This window comes from Python bivittatus, unplaced genomic scaffold, assembly GCF_059951505.1.
Source record: "Python bivittatus isolate LINGU-HERP-01145 unplaced genomic scaffold, Pbiv_v1 ctg000580_np1212, whole genome shotgun sequence".
Classification (NCBI taxonomy): domain Eukaryota; kingdom Metazoa; phylum Chordata; class Lepidosauria; order Squamata; family Pythonidae; genus Python; species Python bivittatus.
The window spans coordinates 25,784,396-25,809,123 of record NW_028277087.1 but is presented as its reverse complement, the minus strand read 5'-3'; the positions used below and the strand labels follow the sequence as shown (position 1 = coordinate 25,809,123).

Below are 24,728 nucleotides of genomic sequence, written 5' to 3'. Positions count from 1 at the left end.
AATCATACTGGGATTGGTAGCAACTGATAGAAGAACATTTTAAATAATGCATGCCTCAAAAGACAATGGCTTTTACTAACAAAGCAATTTCCAAGGAAATTGGTTCATCCGTGAATACTGAACCTTGATTTCATTTCAGTCGTAACGTGGCTGTTGATCAGAAGGATGACAACAAAGAAGCCAAACCCCGTTCACTACGATTTACTTGGAGCATGAAAACTACCAGTTCAATGGATCCTAATGATATGATGAGGGAAATTCGCAAGGTCCTGGATGCCAATAATTGTGACTATGAACAGAGGGAACGTTTCTTGCTTTTCTGTGTCCATGGGGATGGCCATGCAGAAAACCTCGTGCAATGGGAGATGGAGGTGTGTAAGCTACCCAGACTGTCCCTGAATGGAGTTCGCTTTAAACGGATATCGGGAACATCCATAGCTTTTAAAAACATTGCTTCCAAAATTGCCAATGAATTAAAGCTGTAATGAGAAAAGCAATCAAGTTTGTAAATTAAGTAGCAATTTCAAGTGGTTTTGTTTTGTTTTTGAGAACACCAATGTAATGTATAGAATACTTAGGGCAATAACTTCTGCATCTTCTGGATCATGATATTCAAACAGTTCAGACAAGCTGCTGAGCTGGGAGGGAAGTTGGACTTTTTTTATAAGTGCACTACAGCATTAAAGTTGCCTATGTAAAATATTCCCTTCTGCTTTATTTCCATTGCTCTGAGTCTTGGCGAACAATCTGAAACACACCATGTATACATTTGGATATTCCTCTTGTTGTGTGGATGTGTGGATGTACAGTATGTGTGTATAATTATAATATAAAAGTATTATGTGTAAACAATTCATTAATAGCATCAGAGCTGTACCAGTACCTCTCTGGGGTTAATTTTGGTGCTAAAATTGAAATGGCCAAGGTGAAAGCCCTTAAGAATACTAAATAATCAGTAAACGCAAGTTTCAAAGTTCACTGTTGTGTTTAAAATTATGAAGGTTTGGGTTTATGGGTGTGAACGTTATTCCTGTGTTTTTTTTTAATTAATTTTCATGACGTAATTTAATTTTTTCCCCAAATCATTCATTCTTCCACCTATTTATTATTATTTAAGCCTGAAATCAGTTTAAATTACTTAATTGTGATAATTAAAATTGTGGGGAAATGCTTCAAGTTTTCCTTTTTTTCTTTGCTGAGCAGGTTGAGCATTTTATCCTCATCTTGTTTTTTTCTAGTACAGATTATTTTTTAAAATTTACTTGAAAAGTTTGCTCTCAATTCCCATTCATTTCAGTGAAGCTGGTACAGGGAAAACCTCTTGTTGATGAAATCCTGTAGAAACAGCCTGAACAATCGATAGAAATTTTGCATTTATAATAATTTATACTGAAGCAAAAACATGTATTCAGACATTTCTAGTGTGACAGAAATTCCTGTGGCAAAATAACTAGGTCAGATCAGCAAAAAATTATCAAGATCAAGAAAATTCTTGAATTCCAATAATTTTACTTTCTTGTAGTTATTATCCAATGACTGATAATATTGATCATAAACAAAACACCATCAGCATCGTTTTCAAAAGTGTAAAAGTAAGAAAGTACAACCTGCCCGGTCAGGATTTATGTTTTAGATTAGTCTTCCCCAACTGGATTCTGTCGAGATTTCAGCATTGGTTATGCAGTTAGAAATTGTAAAGAATATCAGGGAGATTAAAGGATTGAGGAAAGCTATTCTAAATCTACCTAATGGTGTCTCAGTTTTGTCAGGCACATTCAGTGGCCTAAACTTCCTTAAAGCCTTGTTGCTGGTCCAGTCTTCCTTTGTCATCAATTGCATCTTATACAGAAAATTCTGCACTTAGAGACAAAAAGCTGTTGAAAAGGGGAGGAGGGAAGGTTGCCTGCCAGTGACAAGATAGCTCACAATTTCCATTTGGAAATACTTCTCTAAATCTGTACAGGTTTATATGCTTTCTTGCACAGCTTCATATCTAAAAATATTTTAGTCACATTGCCTTGGAGTTTAGACAGGGATTGTAAAAGGCTTAAATTTTGGCTGTTATGCTGGGTGCATAAATCCAATCCCTGGACTTTTATCTAAACTTCTATTTTCTAAGCTTTTGACAAAGCTTCAGATGTTCAGTGTAGTTGTGATGACTAAAACTCTTTTTAAGAAGGTTTGCTGATCCTGCATTGCAGGTGATACTAAGGAATTTTTAGGGTGTACACAACTACATGAATTGGCTGTAACTATCTGCCTTTTTTCAAACTGCTATCTCCTTTACTGGTCCCTACTAAACTGGATGTAGTTTGTCTAAATCAAATCATAGGGTGATATAATATTTTCTGCTGACTGTATCAATGTCTTCTGATTCAAATTCAACAGGAGCTTAATTATCATGTATTAGATATATGGTCTGGCAAAAAGCTTCATTTAAAGTGCAGTGAGTTGAATTATAATATTTCATTTCATTTGGATGCACCCAACTAAAGTCCAATCCAGAATGGTAATACAGAATACTGAATGTTTCAGACATTTTTCATTTATGTGTAATTCTTCCTTGAAACCTTGTAAAGATGTTATATTAATCCTGCATTGCTGTAGTATAGCATAAAATGACTGACTTCTATTTTAAAAAAGAAAAGAACAGTATTCTGTATAGAGATATAATTATAACAATTGTTCAACAGTGGCTGTAACAAGTACTGATCCTCCATTTTGTCAAAGCAATAAACAGCATTTCAGGGCAATTATTTAAAACTTCAGGTGAGTATCCATCTGTCCTGTTATCTTTCCTGTTTAAATCTTTTTAAGCTAATTGAACTTTTTAATGCATAAAAATTGCCCATTTTTATATTCTGAAGAGAGCCAGGCCAAAAGTGAAGAATAAAAAGGATGTTTCAAGATGATAATAAAATATATTCTTTAGAATCTGCAGGCTTGCTGAATGAGATTTTACCATGTTCATAATTTCTGTGCTGAAGATATTCTGCAATACAAACTTTCCAGTGATGCTATAGGTTTTCTAATAAATTTGTCACCTGCCATAACTTGCTTCTATTTGTCAATGACATATATTGCACTTATCTTAATTTTGAATTCATTACAAAGATTTAGGATTTCAAAGCAGCTAATTAACTAAAGGTTCCATTGTTTGCTTCATAATTCATCCAATTCAGGAGCTACTGTTTATTCTACCAGTGGACACACTGGCATACTTATCTTAGCAGAATGCGTGCAGCCAGCTTGTATACATACACATTGGAAAGGAAAATATCTCCTGCCTGTTGTAAGGGCTGTCTTGCTACCCTTTCTTAGAGGCAACTTTTTGCAAGTGCTGTTATTGCCAGAGAAACTCAAATTCTTGCTTATACCACTGTTATAGTTTCTTTTTTAGGCAACCTGCTTCCAATTGAATCCTAAAGTGTAGTGCAAATTTGAATAATGTCATTTCCAGTGTGCTTTTTGAGTATGTTGTCAGTGCCCATCTTTAGTTGATACAGTACCTGATATTGCTCGGGATATATTATTTTGGTGAAGAATGAGATAATATTGCTTGAAACAAATATTATACTAACCCAATCATTTCTTACACTGTTTCTGCTTTAATTTTATACTGTAACTTTGTAAGTATTGTTTCCTATACAGTAAAAGTATGAAAAGCTCCATTCAATCCAGAAACTTATTTAGTCTAGTATCCTATTTCCCACAGTGGTCAATCAGTTGTATAAAACCCAGTGGCAGGAATAAAAACAACAAACATTGATCACCATCTGTTAAGTGTTGGCATTCTTAGGTGCTGCCTCTGACAGTTTCAGTTCCATTAGATTCTGTGGCTGTTAGAATATTCTGAACAGTATATTGAACATGTACTTATTTCTGATGCAGTCACAGCTACTAGAATATAGAAATGAGCAACCCAATATCTTCCAGATGTTTAGAATTAAAATGCCCATCCCCCAGTATTAATGCTAATGAAAGCTTATGCAAACGGTCCAAAACACCTGAAGAGTTCCAGGTTGTCCGTAGATATCATAATGTCTAAGTGAAAATGGGACTTTCCTTCTGAACTTCTATCTTGCAGTTCTAGGTTTCTTCTTCATAGTCAGTTTTGGATTTTACCTTCCTCAGTAGGTGTCCTTCAATTATTTGATTACCTCACTATTCATTTCCAGGTGCATATGGTATCTCGCTGGCTGGCATGCAGAACTAGCACACTTGCAATTAGTGGTCCAGGTCTCACTGAACACATAAATTAGGAAATTTTACATTTATGTAATAGCATCTACTTAATTATTCAGTCTACATGTTCATTAGACATGGCTTTCTTTGTAGAAGCCACTCCAATTCCTTTTCAGCAGGTCTTGTGTATTGTGTTTTTCCACCAGCTTATGTAGAACAGGCTGGAGTATATTGAGGACAGGATTTTTTTTTTTAAAGATTTGTCTTTTATTAATGTACACAGATCTCCTGTGCCTGTGGATAACAGTACAACCCTATGCACCTTGATTCAGAAATAAATGTTATTGAATTCAGGATAAATAGTAAATAGGATGCCCTTTCACTGAAGGGACAAGAACAAGTCCTTGCAATCCCAGCAGTGGACCTGGAGGCACAGAGAGGATGTGCCCAAAATATATATACAAATCAACCAATGGGGAAAGGACTATTGAAGGGTTTTTGGAAATGAATGGTATAACCAATCTGTTCATCTGAGCTTTGCAAGAAGGCTATGCGCTTGGAGAGATGACAGAGCGATCATTTAAGAGTTCTTGTAATAGGGATAAACATAGTACCTCTGGAATTCATAGCTAACTGTACAGCAAAGCTAAGCCCAGGAAATTGTAATGACCTTTGTGGCCACATGATGTCTCTCAGGTGCAGAAATGTACTTTTTGATGCTATCATCCCTAGAGAGATCTGCTGAAAGATGAGTGATGAAATTATAATAAATAACAGGAGATGGATATTTGGTTTGGCTTGTTGGCAGACCTGTTGGTTTATTTTTAAGGCTTTTTTTTTAGCAGAGCTCCAAGGCAGCATGCAAATAAAGTAATGAGAAAAAACTCTCAATTTTAAAACCCCTAAATTTATGTTTAAAATTCAATGTAAAATCCTCAAATATCAAAAAGTGGTCTGGCTGTGTTACAATACAACTGAGTTAGAAGAGGTGCCACTACCAAGAAAACCTGAGTGTCTTTTCTACAAGCAGCAGGACCTTCCTAACAGATGTCAGTGCACATGTTGGCTAATAGTAAGATCAGTCCCCTTTTAAATACTTGGAGGCTAAAACACTGAGGGCTTTAAAAACTTAAATCATCTTGAATGAGCCCAGTAGCTCAGTAGAATCTCATGGAGCAATTTTTAGGATTGGTGTTACGCAGTTGCATTTATGGGAACTCTAGTCCAGCATATCTGGAAGGCGTCAGGCTGTGGAAAGCCGTTTCCATAGTGTTTCAAGAACTCAACAAAAGCAAATATGCTCAGCCTCGGCAAGGCATCCTTCAAGTTTCAGTCTGGTGTTAGCCTTTGCAAAAGTCTGTACTATTAGGACTTAGGAAGTGTAATTGCACAGGAAGTCAAGATAACTACACATAGACACACAAAATGTCAAGTGAGGGTTAGAGGAAAGACTGGCTTGATACTAAAAACCACAACGTCTGCCTTTAGTCGCTTTCTTAAAATGGAATGCAGGAAGTGGAGCCTCACAAACAAAATGTTGCAGTGCATCTCCTTGACAGCTATGTATTTATGTGAGGGTGTGTCTGAGGAAAGAGTGCAACAAGAGAAAAAAAGCAGCTTCAACTTTTTTGCTCTGATTGTGAGATGAAGATAGACAGACAGATATGAGAGAGAGAGATTGGGTATTTATAAATGCAACCAATCTGCCTGCAAGTAATTACAGCGCAAGGCTTCTGGCTACACTGAGTGCTCACTTTGGCCTAGGAGTACATCTAGGGAGCATTTGCTTTGCTGCAGTGGGGGAGGGAGGGACGAGTGACTTTTATTGGGAATTAAAAGTGATCTCAGCATTGCTGCTGCCCAATAAGATTAACAACGGATTATATTGCGAGGCTCGGTAATCAACTCTTGTTTGTAGCATATCATCCAATTTGCCACTGAATATAATACTCAACTACCCTGCATTCTGTTCTTTCCACCTATCTTACGCTGTTGCAATGAAAGCAATCATTAGCATTGCAAGATAGTTTTATTCCTGCCATTTCAGTCTCAGCCCACAATCTGCAGTGGAGGAGGGGAAGTCTTAATTCCTCTAGACACATCTGCAGATGTTACAACCATTCAAAGCTTGACTGTTGTATTCAGTGTATTCCCAAGCTTTCCAGCCCATTATTTGCTTTCAAATTTCCATTATCAGAATTATTTTTAAAGTGTTTCATGCTAAAAATAAGAGGATTTTTCTTCACTGCTGTTATCTTGGCAAAATCTGGTAAGTGCATACTGAAGCAGGGAGGCTCTTCTGGTTTTTAACAATTAAAACCAGCACCTTGAATTGAGACCAGCAAATCAACAACAGCCAAAATGGATCTTCCAGCCGGTAAGAGCCTCACTGCTGCATTGTTACACCACTCAAGCTTCCCAGTGTTCTCCAGGGGTAGCCCGATCATTCACATATTGCAATACCCTAAATACTGCACCAATGTCATTTTTGCGATGCCCACCTGGGAATTCAGGGACCACAGGAGCAGAAAAGATTCCCATGGAACAATCTGAGAGTCAACCTGCTCAGCTTTTTAATGATTCTTCAAACAGTTCACAACTATAAGTCAATGTGTCGGCAGTCATCGCAACAGCAGGAAGAGATGCCTAATGTAAAACCATCAAGACAAGATAAATGACATTCAAATAATTTAATGTCAGGCTTCTAAAAATTCAGGCTTCTAAAAGCTAATGAAGTAGACCTGAGATCTTTGTCCCTTGGGGGAAAAAGTCAGGGGGCATCCTGGACAAAACCATCTGATATGAGAGGGGAATATGAAAACAAATTCTGCTACATCCTGGCAAAATAGTTCTTCTATAGTAAAACAGCAATTGTCCCTCTTTGCATTAGGAGATGTAAACGTCCCTGTGCAAACAAAACATTTGTTTGAAATGGCTCTTATTTGCCTAATTCCCATAGAAACAATAGTTGCAGCCTCTGGCTTCCCTGTTTCTTGCAGCTGATTAAAAGTCTAGCTCCTGTTTACATGTTCCTGACAGCCATGAGTCAGTCAAATGAGGATCAGTTGGCGTTCCCAGTGTGTCTGTTTGGTACTATTCCTGCTATTCAGCTGAAGAGAAGATGCAACCAGAGAATTGGGTGTGTGCTTGAAAATGCTGTCTGTTTTCTATTATGGAGCTAGTCAGCTATCAGCTAAGGCTACATCTGATCAGACAGCAGAGATGCATGCAAAGTCAAGTTTGGGCTGATACACTGGGAAAGAAACCCATGACCACAGGAGGGTTGTAACATCTGGTTCAGAAAGCAGAGGCTGATTTGCTGAAATGAGGCTAGCGAAGGATATACTCAGATGGAATCACTTTCTATTGCATGAAAAGGGTTCGCAGGAAAGGGCATCTGTGGGGCGGGGGGAGGCAGGTGGATCAAAAACTCAAAGATGGTAACTGCAACAATGCAATGGATTCCCACCTTTTGCACAGCCGCCATCTTGACTTTGTTGACACCCCCACACTGCGGATGCTCCTGTTTGGAGGCAGGGTAGCTTCCTTGCTTACGGCTTACCTGATAGCTGTTCGTTTTTACAACCGTTACACATTTTTGCTCCATTTAAAACCTAGGGATGCATAAAAAGGCTTCCTGTCTAGACTTACTGAACATCCTCCTGCCTTTTTCATAGAATTTTACAGGGAATCCAGAGGTCACCTTCTGCTTGTAATTCTTATGTTCCTCACTTCTGCTTTCCTTTTGATGAAAGATTCAGTTTGAGCCCCAGCATTGTGGCACTGTTTGCATTACTGCCTTAACAGAAAAGACAGTGATAATAAAGGAGGAGCAGTCATGCATTGAGACAAACCATCATTTCTCAGTCATTATTGAAGGAGGGATTATTTGCTATCTGTGGACTTGTTGGAATCTCAGGAGCCCCTGGCCCAACTGAGCCATCAAATTTCAGTTTACAGTCCTAAGGATGGGAAATGCATAAAATGCTCATTTTGAATGAGCTAAAATAAACTCAAAGAAAAACTCTATTTTCTCCAAATAACATTCAGTCTCCATTCTTGTGTCACAAAGCCACCCACTTTGTCTCAAGCTTTCCTAACTACAGCTTTCCTAACTGTAGTTCTCAGTGCCCTAAAAAATAAGCCTCCAACCACAACTGAATAACCTTAATGGGCTGCATTCACAGTTCCAGAGTGAATACACCACAGCGGCTGCAGGGGGAGGATTAAAGAAGGCTGCAACTGTACAATCGAAGCCCCACCCCTTTTTATGCAAGAGGCACATAAAAAGGGCTGGGGCTTTGCACAGTCACAGCTGCCATCTTGACTTTTTTTGACCCTCTGCATGGATGTGCTTGAACAGCTGGGATCAAACCAGAGACTTAACCAAAACCATACAGAGTTTTGGTGTGGTCTTCAGTGCCCCCGCCTCATTCAAATAGTGTCCAAATATTTGGTTCTTTTCATTTTCTCTTTGTCTCTTCTCACAAAATTGCTGACAACATTAACAAATCCCTTTTGTAAATCCAATATAGAAAGGTTATCCAAGACACTCTTCTGGTCTATTATTTGTATGTCCTTTTTAGTTAGCAAAACATCAGCCGGTTTCATTTGTATATCCAATATTTCATCTTTTTCCATATCCTTCTTGTAGACTGTCATGTTTAAATCCACATTTAAGTCAACTGCAGTCTTGTCCAGTAAAACTTGTTCCTCTTCTGAAACATCATTTAGTTTATCAATAATGGCAGAGATCTTTAAAACTAACTTCTGGGTCTATTGTTCACAAATATATCTCAGTGCATCCTTTGTTAAAGATTTTGCTCCATTCTGCATTTCTTCCCCTGTAATTATTACCTTTATTTCCTTCTGGTGCCCTCTAGTATCCAACCATCAAGGTTCCATCTTAACGTGTTGTTTTTCTTCTGAATGCAAAAACATGAATAGTTTCCCATGGGAATGATTCTTTTATTTAATTTCAGAATGTTATTAAATCCATTTGGACCCTTAGTCCATTTATATCTTTCTAAAATCAACACTCTAGTCACCCTTTTGCTGCTAATTCCAAAAAAACCTTTTTTTTAATCTTTAAACTCATACTTAAAACTTATTTCATAAAGGTTTGAAAGAAAATCACCCAGTGAATACCATGAAACTTGCCCTTCTGGAGGTTCTCAATATTTAAAGAACAATAAATAATTAATTCCAAAGTGATTAAGAAATGGGATCAGCTGAAGCATAGGTCCTTAAAAGCTACATTACACCTGTGAGCTTCTGGTGAGGACATGGTGAACTGAAGACATCGGTGAAGAAGCTGAGACAACATTATAGCTGAAATCACTGGCCAGAGAAAGGAAAGATCGTAAGATTGCCCGCGTGTACTCCAGACAGCGGCTCCTCATGAGTAGACAGTAGGAACTGACGTTTTTGCAGTCTACTTGTGAGTTCAGTGGCTAGGAGTTGGGGATTCCATCAAAGCTCAACTAACTTCTTCGGGAAAATTAATATACACATTTGTTTAATAAATAAATATCTGTCAAGAGGTAGAGGGAAATCTAAATTGATTCAATGGACTCAGCTACTTAGTAAGGAACACACTTCACTTGTACTTAAAACAATTTCCTCTTTATTGAAGGACCAAATCATCCCTGTATTGTGCCTACTAAGGCGTGAGACTTCCATTTTCATCACAGTAGTTATGTTTCATTTTTTCTCTTAAGATCTTATGAGCATCTGTAACATCATTACTGAACTTGCACAATGCTGTGTAATTATGGGCACTTCTCAGTCTGCCCTTCGAGGTAGTCTAGACCAGGAAACCAAAATCATGAATACTAATGCTACTTTTATTATAAGGTTACAGTAACAGAACCTTGCAAGTCTGAATGTCCCCCTCCTCTCTCTGCCTTTATGTTCCAGAGAACTAGGGAGGGCCAATTCTGATACGCTTACTCAAATTACTTTCCTGCTTTGGACTCAGATTTTGTTTATCAGATTGGCCCAGAAGGTACATGTAGTACACTAACATACACTCAGGATGCAACTGGACAATGATTCTCTTTGGTCCAGCCATGAAGATCAGGAACTTAGTAAGGCCTGGGTGTTTTGCTATTATTTTGAGGGTTTATTCTCTTTGGTGAGAGGGGCCATATAAGTCAGGGCTGTGGGAGGTTGAAGTTCAGTACCACTGGAAGATCCATGTGTTTCTCCAACCCATAGTATTGAATGGGTTGATTCTCTCCTTGACTACAAACCTGTTGTAGGACTGAAACCTAAATCAGATTGTTGGTGCAATGTAAGATGCTGTGTCCCATATCAGAAATCTTTCTCTGTGGGACAATTTTGGGGAAAACTAGAATTACTGAAGGACCTGACAGAGGCAACCCTTCTACTATAGCTGCCAGGAGCCACTAAAAGTCAACATCTAGGCATTTTTCTTGATTTCATGCCCAGGTTTTTGTACCTAAGGCACAACAGTCTTTTGGATTAAAATAGGAGGCATATATCATGAATCATATATATCTTCTTGATTGGGTCCTAAGACAATAATCATTCCTCCAGTTAGCAGATGTGGAGTTCCTGAAATTCCATTATTGTATTTCCATGTCTGAGTAGCACTATTGCATCAGGATGTCAGTGAGTCCATGTTCCCTCAAGCTGGAGGGCAGATTTATCTACAGTCATGATTCTTCTATGAAACCTCCATGTTCAGAAGCAATATATCATGATACAATAAGAGGCACACATTGCCTTTAAGATGGATGTGTGGGCATCTGATTGGGCACTGCAGAAAACCAAATTCTGCTCTGACATCAGTTTTCCCAATCTAGATGCCCTTCAGTTGTATGTACTTCAACTCCCAGAATTTCCTGCTGATATGATCATGGGAGAGAATCCTTAGAATTGAACTCCACACGTCTGGAGGGAACACACTCTGGGAAAGACTGGTATTCTGTTATTAGCATTAGAGTTTGGCAGCAAAAAATGAATGATACAGCATTGTGTGATGCCTTAGCTTCTCAAACTACACCATAACCAGCTGCAGAAGTATATCAACCCATATAAAATCTCCTGTGAAGAAAAATAATCAGGAAACAAGTATCAAAAATTTAAGCCAGATGAGATTTTCTGTAGGGTTTAAGCGGGTCAGACAGAAGAGATACAAGGTCTGGACTGGTGCGCTTTTTAATTATACTTCTCTGGAGCTTTTGTATCAGAGCCTCCCTTCTGATGCATTTCAGCAACCCATCCTATTATGATTCAGAGATTATTTTCTTCCAAGAGACACTAAAGGGGGAAGAAAAAAAAATATTCCCAGGATGCTAACTATCAGAAATGATCAATGACATAATTGCACCATGTTTGTTAAAAGTCAGTCCCCTGGCTCTCATTAGACACGAGTAAGAGAAAATAGTGGGAAGAAAAATCCATCAGCCAGATATGGATATGGGTAAGTAGCACACCATGTTGTTAATATAATCATTTAGTAAGTTACATTAGTTTAAGCTAACTTTGTCCCTTTCTTAGCTTAGTAAATATGAATATTAAGGCCGTGCAACGTTTGGAATCTCCAGGAAGTATGTTGGAAGATTCAGGAATGTGAACATAGCACCTGTCTGCAACAGGCAATTACTTCAAGGCAACACAGACAGGTTATTTCTCCTATTCCTTGTGTTTTTAAAAGGCCTACCTTTGATAATTGCTTGAACTTGTTTAAAAGACGAGAGAAGGGATGCTTGCCTTATAACGAGAAAACTTGGGCTCAGATTCCCTCTGTGGTATAAATTTTCTGACTGGAAATAGAAGACCAGAACAGCAACTCATGCAGAAATACCAGAGACGTATTTGTGATCTTAGACTACCCTGCAGATTTCTTAAGATATACATGCTGGCTGGGAAATTCTAGGAGTTGAAGTCCACACATCTTAAAGTTGCCAAGTTTGAAAAACACCACTCTATTGCCATAGATGTTGGCCCACTCATGGCTGTCAATTGCCTTAACACTTGGTTTGTGTTGCTTCCTAAGGTCTTCCTATAGCTACTGCAGCTTTAAGACAGCTGTAGGATTGTAACTTTAGCTACCTTATTCTTTTTTAACCAAATAACAAATCAAGATACTTGTCAGGCTAAATGATGTTTTATTTCAGTTTCTGAGTGATATTTCAGCCATCAAAAAAATAAACTCTAACACATGTGGATGGAAGACTTTCTACAAATGTTACTAAGTGGGAAAATCTCTTTTGACTCCAGGGTTTTGATTGGAGCATCATCTTTTCTTGTGTGTATATAATTCATCCAATAAGTTAGGAAGAAGCATGAAGAGCTATAACATTAAAGTGCTTTTCATTTCTGAGCTGGGATGAGATCGTTAATGCACTGGCCCTTTTCAAGGCGTTTCTCCATTTCAATCAGCAGCTTTACTCCATCCACCACCATCTGCACCAGCTCTACTTCAGAGAACCCCAGACGGTCAGCATTGGAGATATCAAATACTCCTCCCACAGCTGCTGTGTCCACACCACCTAAGAACAAATCAAAACAGAAGTCAGGAACCAAAATTCAGAGGTGGAAGTTTATGGTAAGCTGCACGGTATAGTGAATATATTGTTAAATTAGGATCAGAATTCAAATTCAAATAATTACAGTATATATACACGCACATGCTTCTCAATCCAGCATGTTTGAACAATGCTACTTTACAAGCTTTTTGGCTAAATGAGGAATAAATCCAGGCTGCGTGTCTTCCTGCTGTGGATGTGCTTCCTTTCAAACAGCTTGTAGTAAGGAAAAGCAGCATCTAGTTCCTAAATTCCAAGAGTGAATTGTACATGTGAGCTATCAGACAGTGAGGGGGTCAAATCAATCAAGCCATGCCCTTGGCACTTCCTACATCAAGACAAAGAAGCCTCAGAATAGGCCTCACCTTTATAGCAATATACCGCACTGGTCATAGAAATTCAGCCTTCTTTTGAGCAGACCCTCCCTGCCAGACAGGGTCATCCCTGCTGCGAAGCAGAATGCAGAACTACAAATAGGGCCAAGTTCCTATTTCCTGTATACTCACAATCTACCACCAGCAGAGCTGTTTCACTGTGCCTAAAGTATTTGATTCTCCAGAGCAGCCTTGAGGTTCAGGCCGAAACAGCTGCTCTTTTTGTATCGCTTGAGTGGTTTCTCAGAACAGGCAGCCATTATTAGCTACCTCACAACATGGCATAGGGCCTGGTTACATGGGGGACTGCCTATCTCCCATAGTATCTGCCTGGCTGATTTGATCTGGCTGGGGTATTACACTCCAGATTCCTTCAATTAAACAATGCCATCTATCGGGATCACAGAAGCTTGCCTGCTTTGTAGCAGGGCCTGCCCTCTAGAATGAGGTTCCCTCTGAGATCTGCATATAGAAAGCTAGACTGAAGGAGAAAATTTATCTTTTAAAAAAAAAACTGCATCAAGGACTCATCTGTTGGCACTAAGACCTTCCCCCAGCTTTTTGTTTAGATGCTTTTTTGTGGCATTTTAAAATGCCTCTCAGAAGTTGTTTAAATGGGTTTGAATGTATGTTTATCATTCCCCATAATCTGGCCCATGAGTCCTGGACAGAATGATTTCAAACAAATAAAACAAGTACCACCCACACTTCCTCTTCTCACCTGTGCCACGTTTCTGCAGCCTCAGCCTCTTGAGAATATCTCCAAATTTCTCATGCTTGCTAAGGTTTGGCAATTTAACATGAACTCCTGCCCGGAGACCTGTGCCAAGGTTGGATGGGCAGGTCAAGATGTATCCCAGATGGGAATTCCACATAAATTCATAATTTTTGGATTTGAAGAGTGTTTCAAGCTAGAGAGAAATACAAACGATTATAAAGAGCTTCTTCCTTTCACAAGCTGCAAAAACTGTAGACCTTTCAAGGTCAGCAACACACCTTGAAGGTATCTACAAATCCCAATAAAATATGGCCATCACATTTTGTGAGACTTTATGTTCTTCTATGAGATCAGACAAGACTCCAGGTAAGAATACTTGAATCTTTGGCATTGTCATGCAAGAATATGTGGCTCAGCGGTAAGATTTTTATCATCCCATGAAAGGGTTGCTTGATGAGGTTGTTGAACCTCTGCTTTATAGTATGAAGGCAGTTTAGTTCTTTCAGTTCACAAACATATTCAGTGGAAGAAGAGATAAAGCCCACACTGTAGGAACAAGACATGCAGCAAGGCTCTACATGCAAAGTAGCTTTCCCACTCTGTATTTCTCTTTCAGGTAGAACAGCAGTTTGATGAAGAGCAATAGTGTTAGCATAGGGTGGCACAAATCAAGGTCTCCAAGTTATACGAAGACCCCAAAACTTTGGTAGAGCCCGCAGAGCCGATTCAAAGATTGCCGTCAAAATATAATTCCTTTAACATACCAGAAGGGGAATTTATTAATATATGGGAAGTAATCATATCACTTTGTCTATGAATTTAAATAATCAAATGTACTATTTCCCCTCCTTTCTATATGTCCATTTGCTGAAATGCAGTTCCCACTATACCACTGGAAAATAAGTAAAGGCTTCCCCAAAGCAGGTACAATATAGAGCTTCTTGTTTTATCCTTAATAGAAGGATATGATTAATATGCTTTCATCTTAAATGAATGCAAGATGGAATCTTGATTCTCTTTATAAATTGCATTTCACTAATTACCATTTATTTTTTTATTTTTTAGAAACATTTTACCATTTTAGGCATCATAATCTGTCCAGAGAATTTAGGAAATTACTGTGTAGATTACAAATAACTAAACAAACTCCTCCCCCCAGCCTCAGCTACGAGGGCATACAACAGCATGTATGCCTTCCTCAGACACTATTATGGCTCAAACTGTTAAAAAAAAGCAGTGGCCAATCATCATTATGAGCTATGCTGGTTCTGGAGATATGCTGGGATTTGCCATCTCAACTCTTGGAAAGTCGTTTCTGAGGCTACACGCAACCACCTGCTAGTGAGTTTGCTACCTGCTAAGGTTGCATGCAACTACCTGCTAGGCAACTGAGTTAGAGAATGGCTTAAGTATGCAACTCTTCCAACATTTCTGACCAGAAACATAACGGAATACATACATTATATGTCATTTGACCTCTATTCTTCAGTAAACAAGGAGGGTAGGTATTGAAGAAGTCTCCACAGGCAGGAAAGATCTGCATTCTTACCTTCAAGCTCACTGTACCACCATCTCTGCCTAAATGGATAATTTAAAACCATATCAACAATACATGCTGCTATGCTAGTTTTAGAGTCTATACTCAAATCAGCACTTTGAGCTGGATATTGTAGAGAAGCCTGCTCCAACTCGGATCCCTGGATAAAGTCCACGTATCTCCATTACCAATTATATTTACCTGGGTTAGCCCAGAACAGAAGCGATTGAAAACTTCTTTCATATTTCCACCTTTTTGCATGGAAATAATTCTAAGGTGATCTTCCTCATTGATCCACACAAGGAAAGTCTTCTTGTCATTATGCCTAAGAAGACATAAGCTAGTAAGCTCCACATTCCTTTATCCCAAGCAAACATCAAAGCATAGATTCTTTGGCTAACTCTAGTGTGATAAGTATGTATTAGTCTGAACTGCTAGGATTCATTTTTATTTAAATTTTTAAAAAAAATTCTGTCAAAACCACCCCTCTGGTGTCTTTCAGAGAACCCCACTGATTGCTTTTTCTTGCTTTTAATTTTTTTTTTATAAATAACCCAAGTTTAAAAACTGATTAGACAAACTAACTAGCCTGAAGGATTCTGTCAATTTCATCAGAAAAAGGGGCAGGAGAGAAGACCCCAGAGTTAATTCTGCAGAACTAAGGTATCAGGTAACATAAGCTGCATCTTAAGTTAAAAGAGTTTCTGTCACTCTCTACTGTATGCCACTTCCAGCAAGTCTAATATGTTAAGTTATACATGTTACAGACCAAGTCACTGACCAGTTTCACATGTAGTTGTAATCCACGATATTGTAAAGCATGCTTTATTAAATAAGCCACAACTGGATGGCTAGAAGAATTTATAAATCACAATATCAAGGTTAACTGAATGGCTCAACATTAAAGACACAACTTCTCCTGGCAATACTCACCAGATCCCCCTTCCATCAGGCCAGTCACGTGCCATTCCGGAAGCCAAGAGCAAAGGGGAAACAGGTTTATCAAAAAGGAAGTGATCGTCGATGAGCTGCTGCTGTTCAGCTTCTGTCATATTCTTCAGAGCATAGTACTTCCCACTGAAGTCCCCTTCCAGGCTGGCCAAAGCTGAAGGAAGGAAAGGGAGGCTTGTAGCATTTTGTTTTAAAAGAGTTATTTGATAGGATGCAACCTTGTGCCTATTCTGGCTTACCATCCATTAATGCCAAGGCAGCAAAAAGTGTAGTTTCGGCCAGGCAACTTCAGGGCATGCTAACAATTCTCTAGCAGAGCAAGGAGCTGGCTGTTTTCAGAGTCACGAGGCAGGAATGGGAGGAAGAATCACACCCTTCGCTCAGTGTACCTGCCTTTTAGTTGCCCCATTAATTAACGTGCAGTTGTTGGATACTCCTAAGCAGTGTTTGTTTTCTCTTCAGGAATGGGTTCCAGCAGGGGTATCAGCAAAGTATGGTCATGTCAAGATGGTGGCTGCCACAGTGGGATCAAAGCTCCACACACACGACACACTTAAAAAACATGCAGAGCTCCGATCACATTGTGGACACCATCTTGCTTTTTTTGACCACAACCTACCAGCACCCCTGTCCAAACAAATGGAGGAATGGTGCCAAAGTAACCCTTACTCAAGCATGTGCAAGGAAAGCATAATTACTACAGTCCAATTTTCTGCTGCAGGTGAGACTTTTCAAAGGTGCATTGAGCTACAGGCCTAGTACAGCTTTCTAGCTGACACAAAGGAGTTTAATATGAAACACCCTCAGATAGTTCAGTCATACTCACCAAGCATCTTATTAAACAAAACTAATGCAAAAAAGTAAGGGTACCTCTACCCCATTTTACATCTAATTTTTCTTTTTGATTATTAGATTATTGTCAGTACTGAGCCTAATTCTACCAGCTTTGGGGTTTGTACACAGGAAGCAGTGCTGAATTTTACCTTCCACAGAAAGTTTTTCAATTGCACGTCTCTCTCCTCTGCTACAATGGGGGGGCAGACAGAAGCCACGAATGCTCCTACCAGTTCGGACACGTGAACTTAGAACATACTTGGGGTCCAAATCATCACCACCCTAGAAAAGCAAGGAGTTCATCATAGTAGTCAGAGATCCAATAGCAAATTCTGCTTAGACTTACTCAGCAAATGAAAGCAAACCCAGAGTTATTTGATATATTTTATATTTAAATACAAGTCATATTAAGTCTTAGTTCTGCACTTTCATTGGCCTCCCGTAACCTTTAATTAAGAGTTGGCTGTACAAATCCCATCCAATACCCAGTTCCCAGCTGCCTCCACTTCAACAACCTTTTATTACAGACAGCCTTGCTGATACGTTTTTAAACAGCACCATTCCATAATTTTCCTAGCAGATGTTTTAAGCAAGGTCAGTACTTATTCTGAAAGAAGCATTTTAAGCCAACTCTTCACTCTTGTAGATAAAGGAACTGTGAAATATTGTCATGGAGAGAAAAGCCCATTTTTAGGGGGCATCTGCATACCAGAGATGGGATACTGGCAATCAAGGGCTTACTTTAAGGCCCAAAACATGCCATTATTTTGCTGCATAGGCTTGTTCCTGGAAACAGGTAAAGTTTCAATTTCCTCAAATGCTTTGTCACTATCACCTCTTTCCCTATCCTTGAACTGAGGTCTAATACATCTGGAGGGCACCTGAAGAAAATCACTGCATCAGTTCAATCATCTCTCCAACATAAAGGTAACTTTCTTCCACTAACATGAAGCTCAGATCACTAGCCAAGGGCAGGTGTTTTTTATAGTGACGGGCACATTGATAGGATGGAAGTGATGTATCAATCCCCACTGTCAAGGAATGACAAGACAATTTCTCATGTTGTTTGTTGTCCAAACACTTCTATATGAATGTTCAGAGTACTGATGAACATTTTCTCCTGAAGAATATGATCTTTCTACACATGGAAATCAAATCTAATAGCAAGGCCTAAGCAATACCTACGCAATTGCTATTACTGCTCTTTAACAGCAGGAATCTATTAAGATTTTCAGACTGGCCATATAGATTGCAACCTTCATAAATGTCCCTAGTAAACATCTTCCATTATTGTACAAATAATTCTAGGTCAAGGAAACTACCAGTGGGTCGTTTTTAACACGCCTACTAGGTGTGCACAAAAAAGTACAGAATCAAAAGAACAAGTTAGCAATTTGTTGATAAATGCTTCTTTTAAAAGGCTTCTCTACCTTCAAGTTATCAGAATTCAAATCAGTCTTGTGTTGATCCGTAGGTTTGTAGCCTCCATGTCGATCCTCAATAACTGGGTCAAAGAGTTCATAAAATGTGACGTATGAATCCTCATCACCAGCTACACAGCCTACTGTCTTAATGAAGGGATGGCCTACAGGAATTAAGAAGCCAGAAAAGCTTTGGTTTGGATAACGCTCCAGTTCCATTCTAGCACTTTGCATTTCCACTCAGACACATTAGGTTTTGCATGTCATTAGCTTTATAAGACAAATAATTTTTTTGATACGCCGTGAATCCTCCATTCAATAAGACTTTGTAGTTTACCTATAAGTTTGTGTATGTTGTGCAATGGGCAAATCAGCACATTTAAAAACACAGTATATATTCAGTATATATTGAAGGTAAAGCTGTTTTGAATACTTGGTTTACATTGAATGCTTCAAAATTAGGCTAACCTAAAACCTTAGTTTCAGTGAATTTGTATATTTTATTAATACTACAACAATACATAGAACTGTATTTTGTGTGTAAGTGTCAAATATTCTCTATACAGGCAGTCCAAATTCTACAATCAGGACACATTATTCAAACTGAAGAGAGCTTTTTTTTTTTTTTTTTTTGAGAATCCATTCTGCAATATATATATTTGCAAAATAGAATCACAGGACTAAAGGAAGCACCAACATGGGGTGAAGGCAACTCCATTTTCTCACCTGAGAAATCTTATTCAGACTTTTAAATTCTAAGCTTTCAGTAGGGCTAACTCCTCTAACCTGCCAACCCTCAGATGTGCAAAACTACCATTACCACTAATCTTACAGCCAATGGCTGCCAATGGACATTGTAAAATAATCTGTCTGGAGGGCACCAAGTTGAGGACTGTAATCAATGTCTGGAAAAAAAAAAAATCACCCAGTCAGTTTCAAAACAAACCAGATACTTCTCTGGCAATACCATCTCTTGATGGACTAATTTCTGCCAGAACTACAGAAAAGTTGCCTGGAACTCAAATGCTTAATGCTCAGAAATCACTAAAATGGAATGCAATCATTATCACGTGGAGGCTAAACACCTCTAGAGACATTTCCATTTTCATTAGAGGCCACTTATAAATTACAATCCATCAGTCACTGATGTCCACAGACCTTTGTAACATCACTAAAAAGCTTGATATCCAGTCCACAACAACGGCTACCAAAATGCCTCCATAAATCTTGCAAGCAGGATGACAAGAGTATAACTGTCTCTGAAATATCAAGGCAGTTGACCATGGAAGCACTATTTATTTATTTATTACTATTGTTTTCATTAACATTCAAAAGTCTATTTCTAGACATAGTCCATAGCAGCCATCATGACTATTAGCCAGAGAGAGTTTCTCATCACTTAATTCAGTCCCCTTGTTAATGGTTAAGAGAAGTTAATGGTCTTCTCTTCACCCCATCTGACAACAGTTCTGAAGTCCTGTTTTCAAGGCATAAAAGGGATGAAAAGCAGCTCTAAAAAGCTCCATCATGTACTAGTTAACCTCAACTAACAACCATTTCCTCTAAATCAGGCTTCTTGTTTCAGCCATTTTGCATTTTCATAGCCACAGCTGATTTCATGCCTGAGCAAAAGCTGTGGCTGCATCAGCTGGTTCACAAGCCTCAGGGCTTTGCCAGGATTATCAACCCCAGACCGAATGACATCATACAAGGAGAAGCTACTTAGAGTGATTGTCTCACAATTTCTAGTTCAAATTCAGGGTTAGAACCTTAGCCACACGGTTCTTGGGGGCACTCACCTCTGGATATTCCTCACTGGGAGGCAGTTTTTAGTTATTAAAGAGCACCCATTTGATATTGCTAGATAGTAATAAAATAAAACAATGCAGTAATATCCCACCACCAAGATTTGCTTCCACTTTAAATATGGCTCTTCTTTGACAAATAATCAGGGATTAATTCTTAAGAACTGCAGTTTTAAGATGTAGTCATTAACAGCTAGGACTTCCTGGGCGGGGAGTTCATTTCTCATTTAACAGCATTAATATTTAGCCAATTTGGGGGGGATTGACAATGCAGGTACTTGGCAACAGGAATCAACAGGTTTGTATTTCTCAGTAAATAAAGCCATTCTGATTGCAATCAAGGTTTTGCATGAACACTCCATAAGATTTTCAGTAAGCAGTACTTCTGAGATTGCAAGGGGATTTTCACAGGTGGCATTTTCAAAGTAGCACAGCACAGCACTTCCTTGTTAAATGGATGAGGAACAGACACAAATTTAAAAAGCAGCCATTTTCCTTTACCTGGGTTGTCAACCCCTGTCTGAATAGCATCATCCACGGTAAATCCACTAGAAGTCTGCTTATCCCTCAACTTTTTGTATAACTCCAAGGTCAGCACTGCAGCCATGTGATTGTTATGGGCACTCAGGTCTGGATACTCATCTTCTCCACTGAATTTCATCTTCAAAAGATTGTGACTGTTTGAGAACGGCATAGCTGGCCTGTCTACAAGGAGCTAAGGGAAGAAAAAGGAGAGAGGGGAAACATCATCTTGCTTCTTGCAGGGTGTCAACTTAGCTGTCAACTGCAGAGAAAAAGCCTGGTCAGGAGCAAGGTCACCTTGCAGTCTCTGCCTTACCTGCTCGATTCAACACTGTATCTGCAGAGCACCTGCAATTACAGAGGGCTGCCAAGTCCTTGGCAAATATCATTCAACTCCTCCCCATTCAGGTGACGTGCCAGGCTAGGCCATGCATAGGAAGCCAGCACTAAGAGACTTGCCCAAGGTCAAGGTGCTCTACCTGTGGCCGCAGCACCAGGAAGCGAGCCACCTAACTTCCTCTAGGAACTTCTAAGGGCTTCAGCTGAGGAATGCCTCCCTTCCTTTCCTTGGTCCCAGAGGGTCACCTTCACCACAAGGCAGCAGACATTTTGCTGCAAGAGAGAAAGGAACTGCCAAGCTGAGTTCCCTCCCTGTGGTTTTAGCCATGGTTGCTCCGCGGTTCGGTTCGTCTGCAAAGCCAGTCAGCGGCCAGGCAAGCCAAAGGAGCCAGCCAGCCAGCCCTAAATTCTAACCTTCCACTTAGGACGCAGTGCCGCCTCGCTCCGCGCCCCAGGCATCTTTCTGCCTCTGTTGCAAGAGAAGAGAAGCCGGTTAGGGATGCGCATCGCTCGGCACAAACAACCGCAGAAGGGAAGGGCCGCGGGCTGCAATCCGCCCATGCCTATCAGCTCTCCAGGAGGCACTTTGGAAGGAGCAGGTGGCGGCTGCGGCTGGGAAAACGCACGGAAGGCGGGCGGGCGGGAGGCTCTGACTGGATCGAAAAGGGCGCTGGCTGCGGTGCTTCGCAACCGACGGGAGCCCACGCTTCCCGGGGAGATCGCGCGAGTCAACTCAACCCGCTCTCTTTCTGGCTTGCTCAAGCCTGATCCGGCGAGGGGAGCCGCGAAGGACCGCTTGCAAGGGCAGCCTCGCTTTAGCGGGTTAGCTGCAGTGCGCGACAGCTCCGGCACGGCTGGATCTGGAAGAAAACGGCCATGAGGCGGCGGAGAGTTGGGACGCCTGGTTACCGCGACTGGCTTCCCTCTGCAGCCCCTTCCCTTCGGGCGGGGGCCACCGCTCTCCCCTGCACTCCTGCGCTATTTGCTTTATAAGGGCAATCACGAGCAGGCTTCCCTCCTCCCGTGCACTGGACGGACGCTTTCTTTCCACTTCTCTAGACACCTCAGCCTAGGGAGAAGCAGCGACTCGAAAATGAAACGGGCCCATCATTACACAACAAACTAAGACGAATGTAGATAAATGCTCTGCGAAATACCAATTATTCTAGAGGCAGGGGGCCCGAGCCGTCCCAGCATCACGCCCACAGCGAAGGAAATCGAATTTTAAAGAGGGTAAAACCCAAGGATCGAAACTGAAGCGCATCTCCAGCCCACGCTCTCGTTGGACACGTCCATAGTCCGGACGTGGCGATTCTCTCTCCCGGTCCAGAAAGAAGGTACCGTCGTTGCGGCGTGAGACCAGAACCCGAGTCTCCCTCTCGCCTGGGCGAGGTGCTCGCTTAAAGAAACGCGACCTCGCGCAGGAAAAGAAACGGGTCTTTCGTGCCGTAAAACGCCTGCTCGGTTTTCCCTCCGAAAAACAGAAGACGACATCGCCGAGCTGGGCGTCCAGCTCGCCAGCGTGGCGAGTTCAAGCGCTATTCCGAAGCCAAAGGGCTGCCCAGCCCAGCTTGCCCCGCGCACTTACCGAGAGTTTCAGAGGAACTGAGAAAGGAAAGCGCTTCTAGCCTCTCACAAGCTCCGCCACAAAGACCTGCCTGAAATGAAGCCTTTCCCTCCACCTTCCCATCTCTTTTATATACACCCCAAGCCAGCTGTTCATTGGCTGGTATTTATATTCCATTCATTCCATTGGAGACTTGCTTTCAGGGAGGGGAGGGAGACTTCTTCTCGGCTTGCTTGATATCTAGCCCTGCTCCCCAGTTTGCTGTTGGGCCTCCTGTTAGATGTCCGGGGCCGGGAATGGCGCCCCAGCCCGCAACCAAAGGCTTTGAACAAAGGGGAGTCACTTGAGGGATTAAGTGGGGAAATACGAAGGATGCGGTCGTCGGCCCCCTCACCGAAAGGGAACGAAATACAAAGTGCTTGGGAATCAGGAAACCTCTGCCGATGCAATTTTTCTGAATAAAGCTCCAGCGATTTGTTTTATTCATAAGGATGGATTGAGACCTCTCAGATCAATGCATACCTGTTTGAGCCATGGTGCTTTCTTTTTTTCAGTTCGCTGCTGTTTCTTCTGCTTCCAGTGAGAATGAATGCAAGGGTGACTATTAAAATGGACAGAAATACAACCAAGAGGTTTAGAGACTTGGTGCTTGGTTGATTGTAAATTCTCTGTGACTGGATTTACACAACAACCGTGCTGTCATGCTTTCTTTAATCATGATTTGTTAAACTACAATTAGCTGAATTTTCACCACATATTAAATGACCAAGAAACTGTATTATAGCTTCTCAGAGGTTTTCAACAGGGTTGTTCTGTACTGTATTATCATAGTAACTGCCAACAGATAAGGCAGACTTATCTACTACTCAGCAGATACACTGAGACTGCAGCTTTCTGGGACTCCCAGCCCATATGGCCCTCAGGAAGTCTAAGAACTGTGGCCTTAATGTAGGAGATTCCAAACAGCTGTTCTAAATTGAGTTCTGTCTGGTATTTGCAGACCAACTCTAAGCACATTTCAGATTTGATTGAAGAGTAAGGCTTAATACCAAATGAAATAAATATACTCGGGAGTAAAAGAGGTTAATTCCAATGGGATGAACCTCACCATGAGTCTAAGACATTTTAATTCTACAAAGATTGGTCTTTCTCAGGAGTAGGATGGAACCTGTGCCCATCCAGATGTTGAAGTACAGTTCAACTACAATTTTGTCAGTAGCCATGCTGATGTTTAGCAACACACACAGTTTAACAACATCTGGAAGGCCATGGGTCCTTTGGTGGACTCTTGAATTTATTTCTAAAGGCAATTTGGAAGACTTGGCCTTACAAGAGCAGAATTTTTACATTCTCTTCCTGCTTATGAGGTCTCATTTGTCTTTATGTATTTGAACAGAAAGTGAAATTCTATCAGAGGTGGCCTGATGCAAAAGAGAAAGAGAGCTTTTCAACAGGTGCAGCTGTAAAGCCCTTTGGCAACTAATTTTTAACAGGCTCCAGGTTGCCTGGGGCAGTAAGGGGGCACCATGGGTGCTCTGTCATCTCCTCAGCTAGAGATGCAGACAAAACATTCTTTTAACTCTTTATATGCTGTGTGAAAAGCCGTCAAGCCTTGTTACTCCTAACAGAATTTCCTTTGAGGTTTTCACTATAGAAAAGAAATCCAGCCCCTTTGCCCTTGTCTGAACTCTGCTCAAAGCATTCAAAGCTTTTTGTTCTTGTTGGTTTTCCTACTTCCATGTATAATAAATTATATCTAGGGGGGAAAAAAGTAGCTCAACAAATAGGCTAAACTAGATCTTTTCTAGTCTAAATTTAAAAGTAATTTAAATGTAAAACTACGTACAGTAGTTTGTAGGTCAGGGAGAGGGTTTTAAAAAAAAAATATTACACCCACCTTAATTCTAAAGGGAAAGT

General features: G+C 40.4%; 2 protein-coding genes across 5 annotated transcripts in view; one reads left to right on the top strand and one right to left on the bottom strand.

The window, feature by feature from the left end:
* The window catches only part of MARK3 (microtubule affinity regulating kinase 3), an 89,691-nt gene extending 86,021 nt beyond the window's left edge, over nt 1–3,670 (top strand). For 2 of the 4 annotated variants that reach the window (XM_088149793.1, XM_088149791.1), the window contains one exon: nt 140–3,669. In XM_088149793.1, the coding sequence (XP_088005919.1) occupies nt 140–485 (346 nt within the window). In that variant the 3' untranslated portion in view covers nt 486–3,669. Of the gene's footprint in view, nt 1–139 lie in introns of all 4 variants that reach the window. The other 2 variants (XM_088149794.1, XM_088149792.1) reach the window with 2 other exon arrangements.
* An 8,633-nt stretch (nt 3,671–12,303) lies between these two features.
* Nucleotides 12,304–22,937, bottom strand: CKB (creatine kinase B). Its single transcript, XM_007437618.4, has 8 exons — nt 22,833–22,937; nt 20,885–21,098; nt 18,588–18,742; nt 17,307–17,439; nt 16,306–16,477; nt 15,574–15,697; nt 13,839–14,028; nt 12,304–12,707 (listed from the first exon to the last, which is right to left on the bottom strand). The coding sequence occupies exons 2-8, from the start codon at nt 21,075–21,077 to the stop codon at nt 12,529–12,531; spliced, it is 1,146 nt and encodes a 381-aa protein (XP_007437680.1). The 5' UTR covers nt 21,078–21,098; nt 22,833–22,937; the 3' UTR covers nt 12,304–12,528.
* Nucleotides 22,938–24,728: the final 1,791 nt, after the last annotated feature.

Bases quoted from the DNA above. Each gene is read 5' to 3' on its own strand.
- CKB (XM_007437618.4), bottom strand. From the start codon at position 21,077: ATGCCGTTCTCAAACAGTCACAATCTTTTGAAGATGAAATTCAGTGGA. The intron at 18,743-20,884 runs GTAAAGGAAAAT...TAATTCCTGTAG, and splicing joins GACAGGGGTTGACAACCCAG to GCCATCCCTTCATTAAGACA. The intron at 16,478-17,306 runs GTAAAATTCAGC...TCCTTCCTTCAG, and splicing joins TGAAAAACTTTCTGTGGAAG to CTTTGGCCAGCCTGGAAGGG.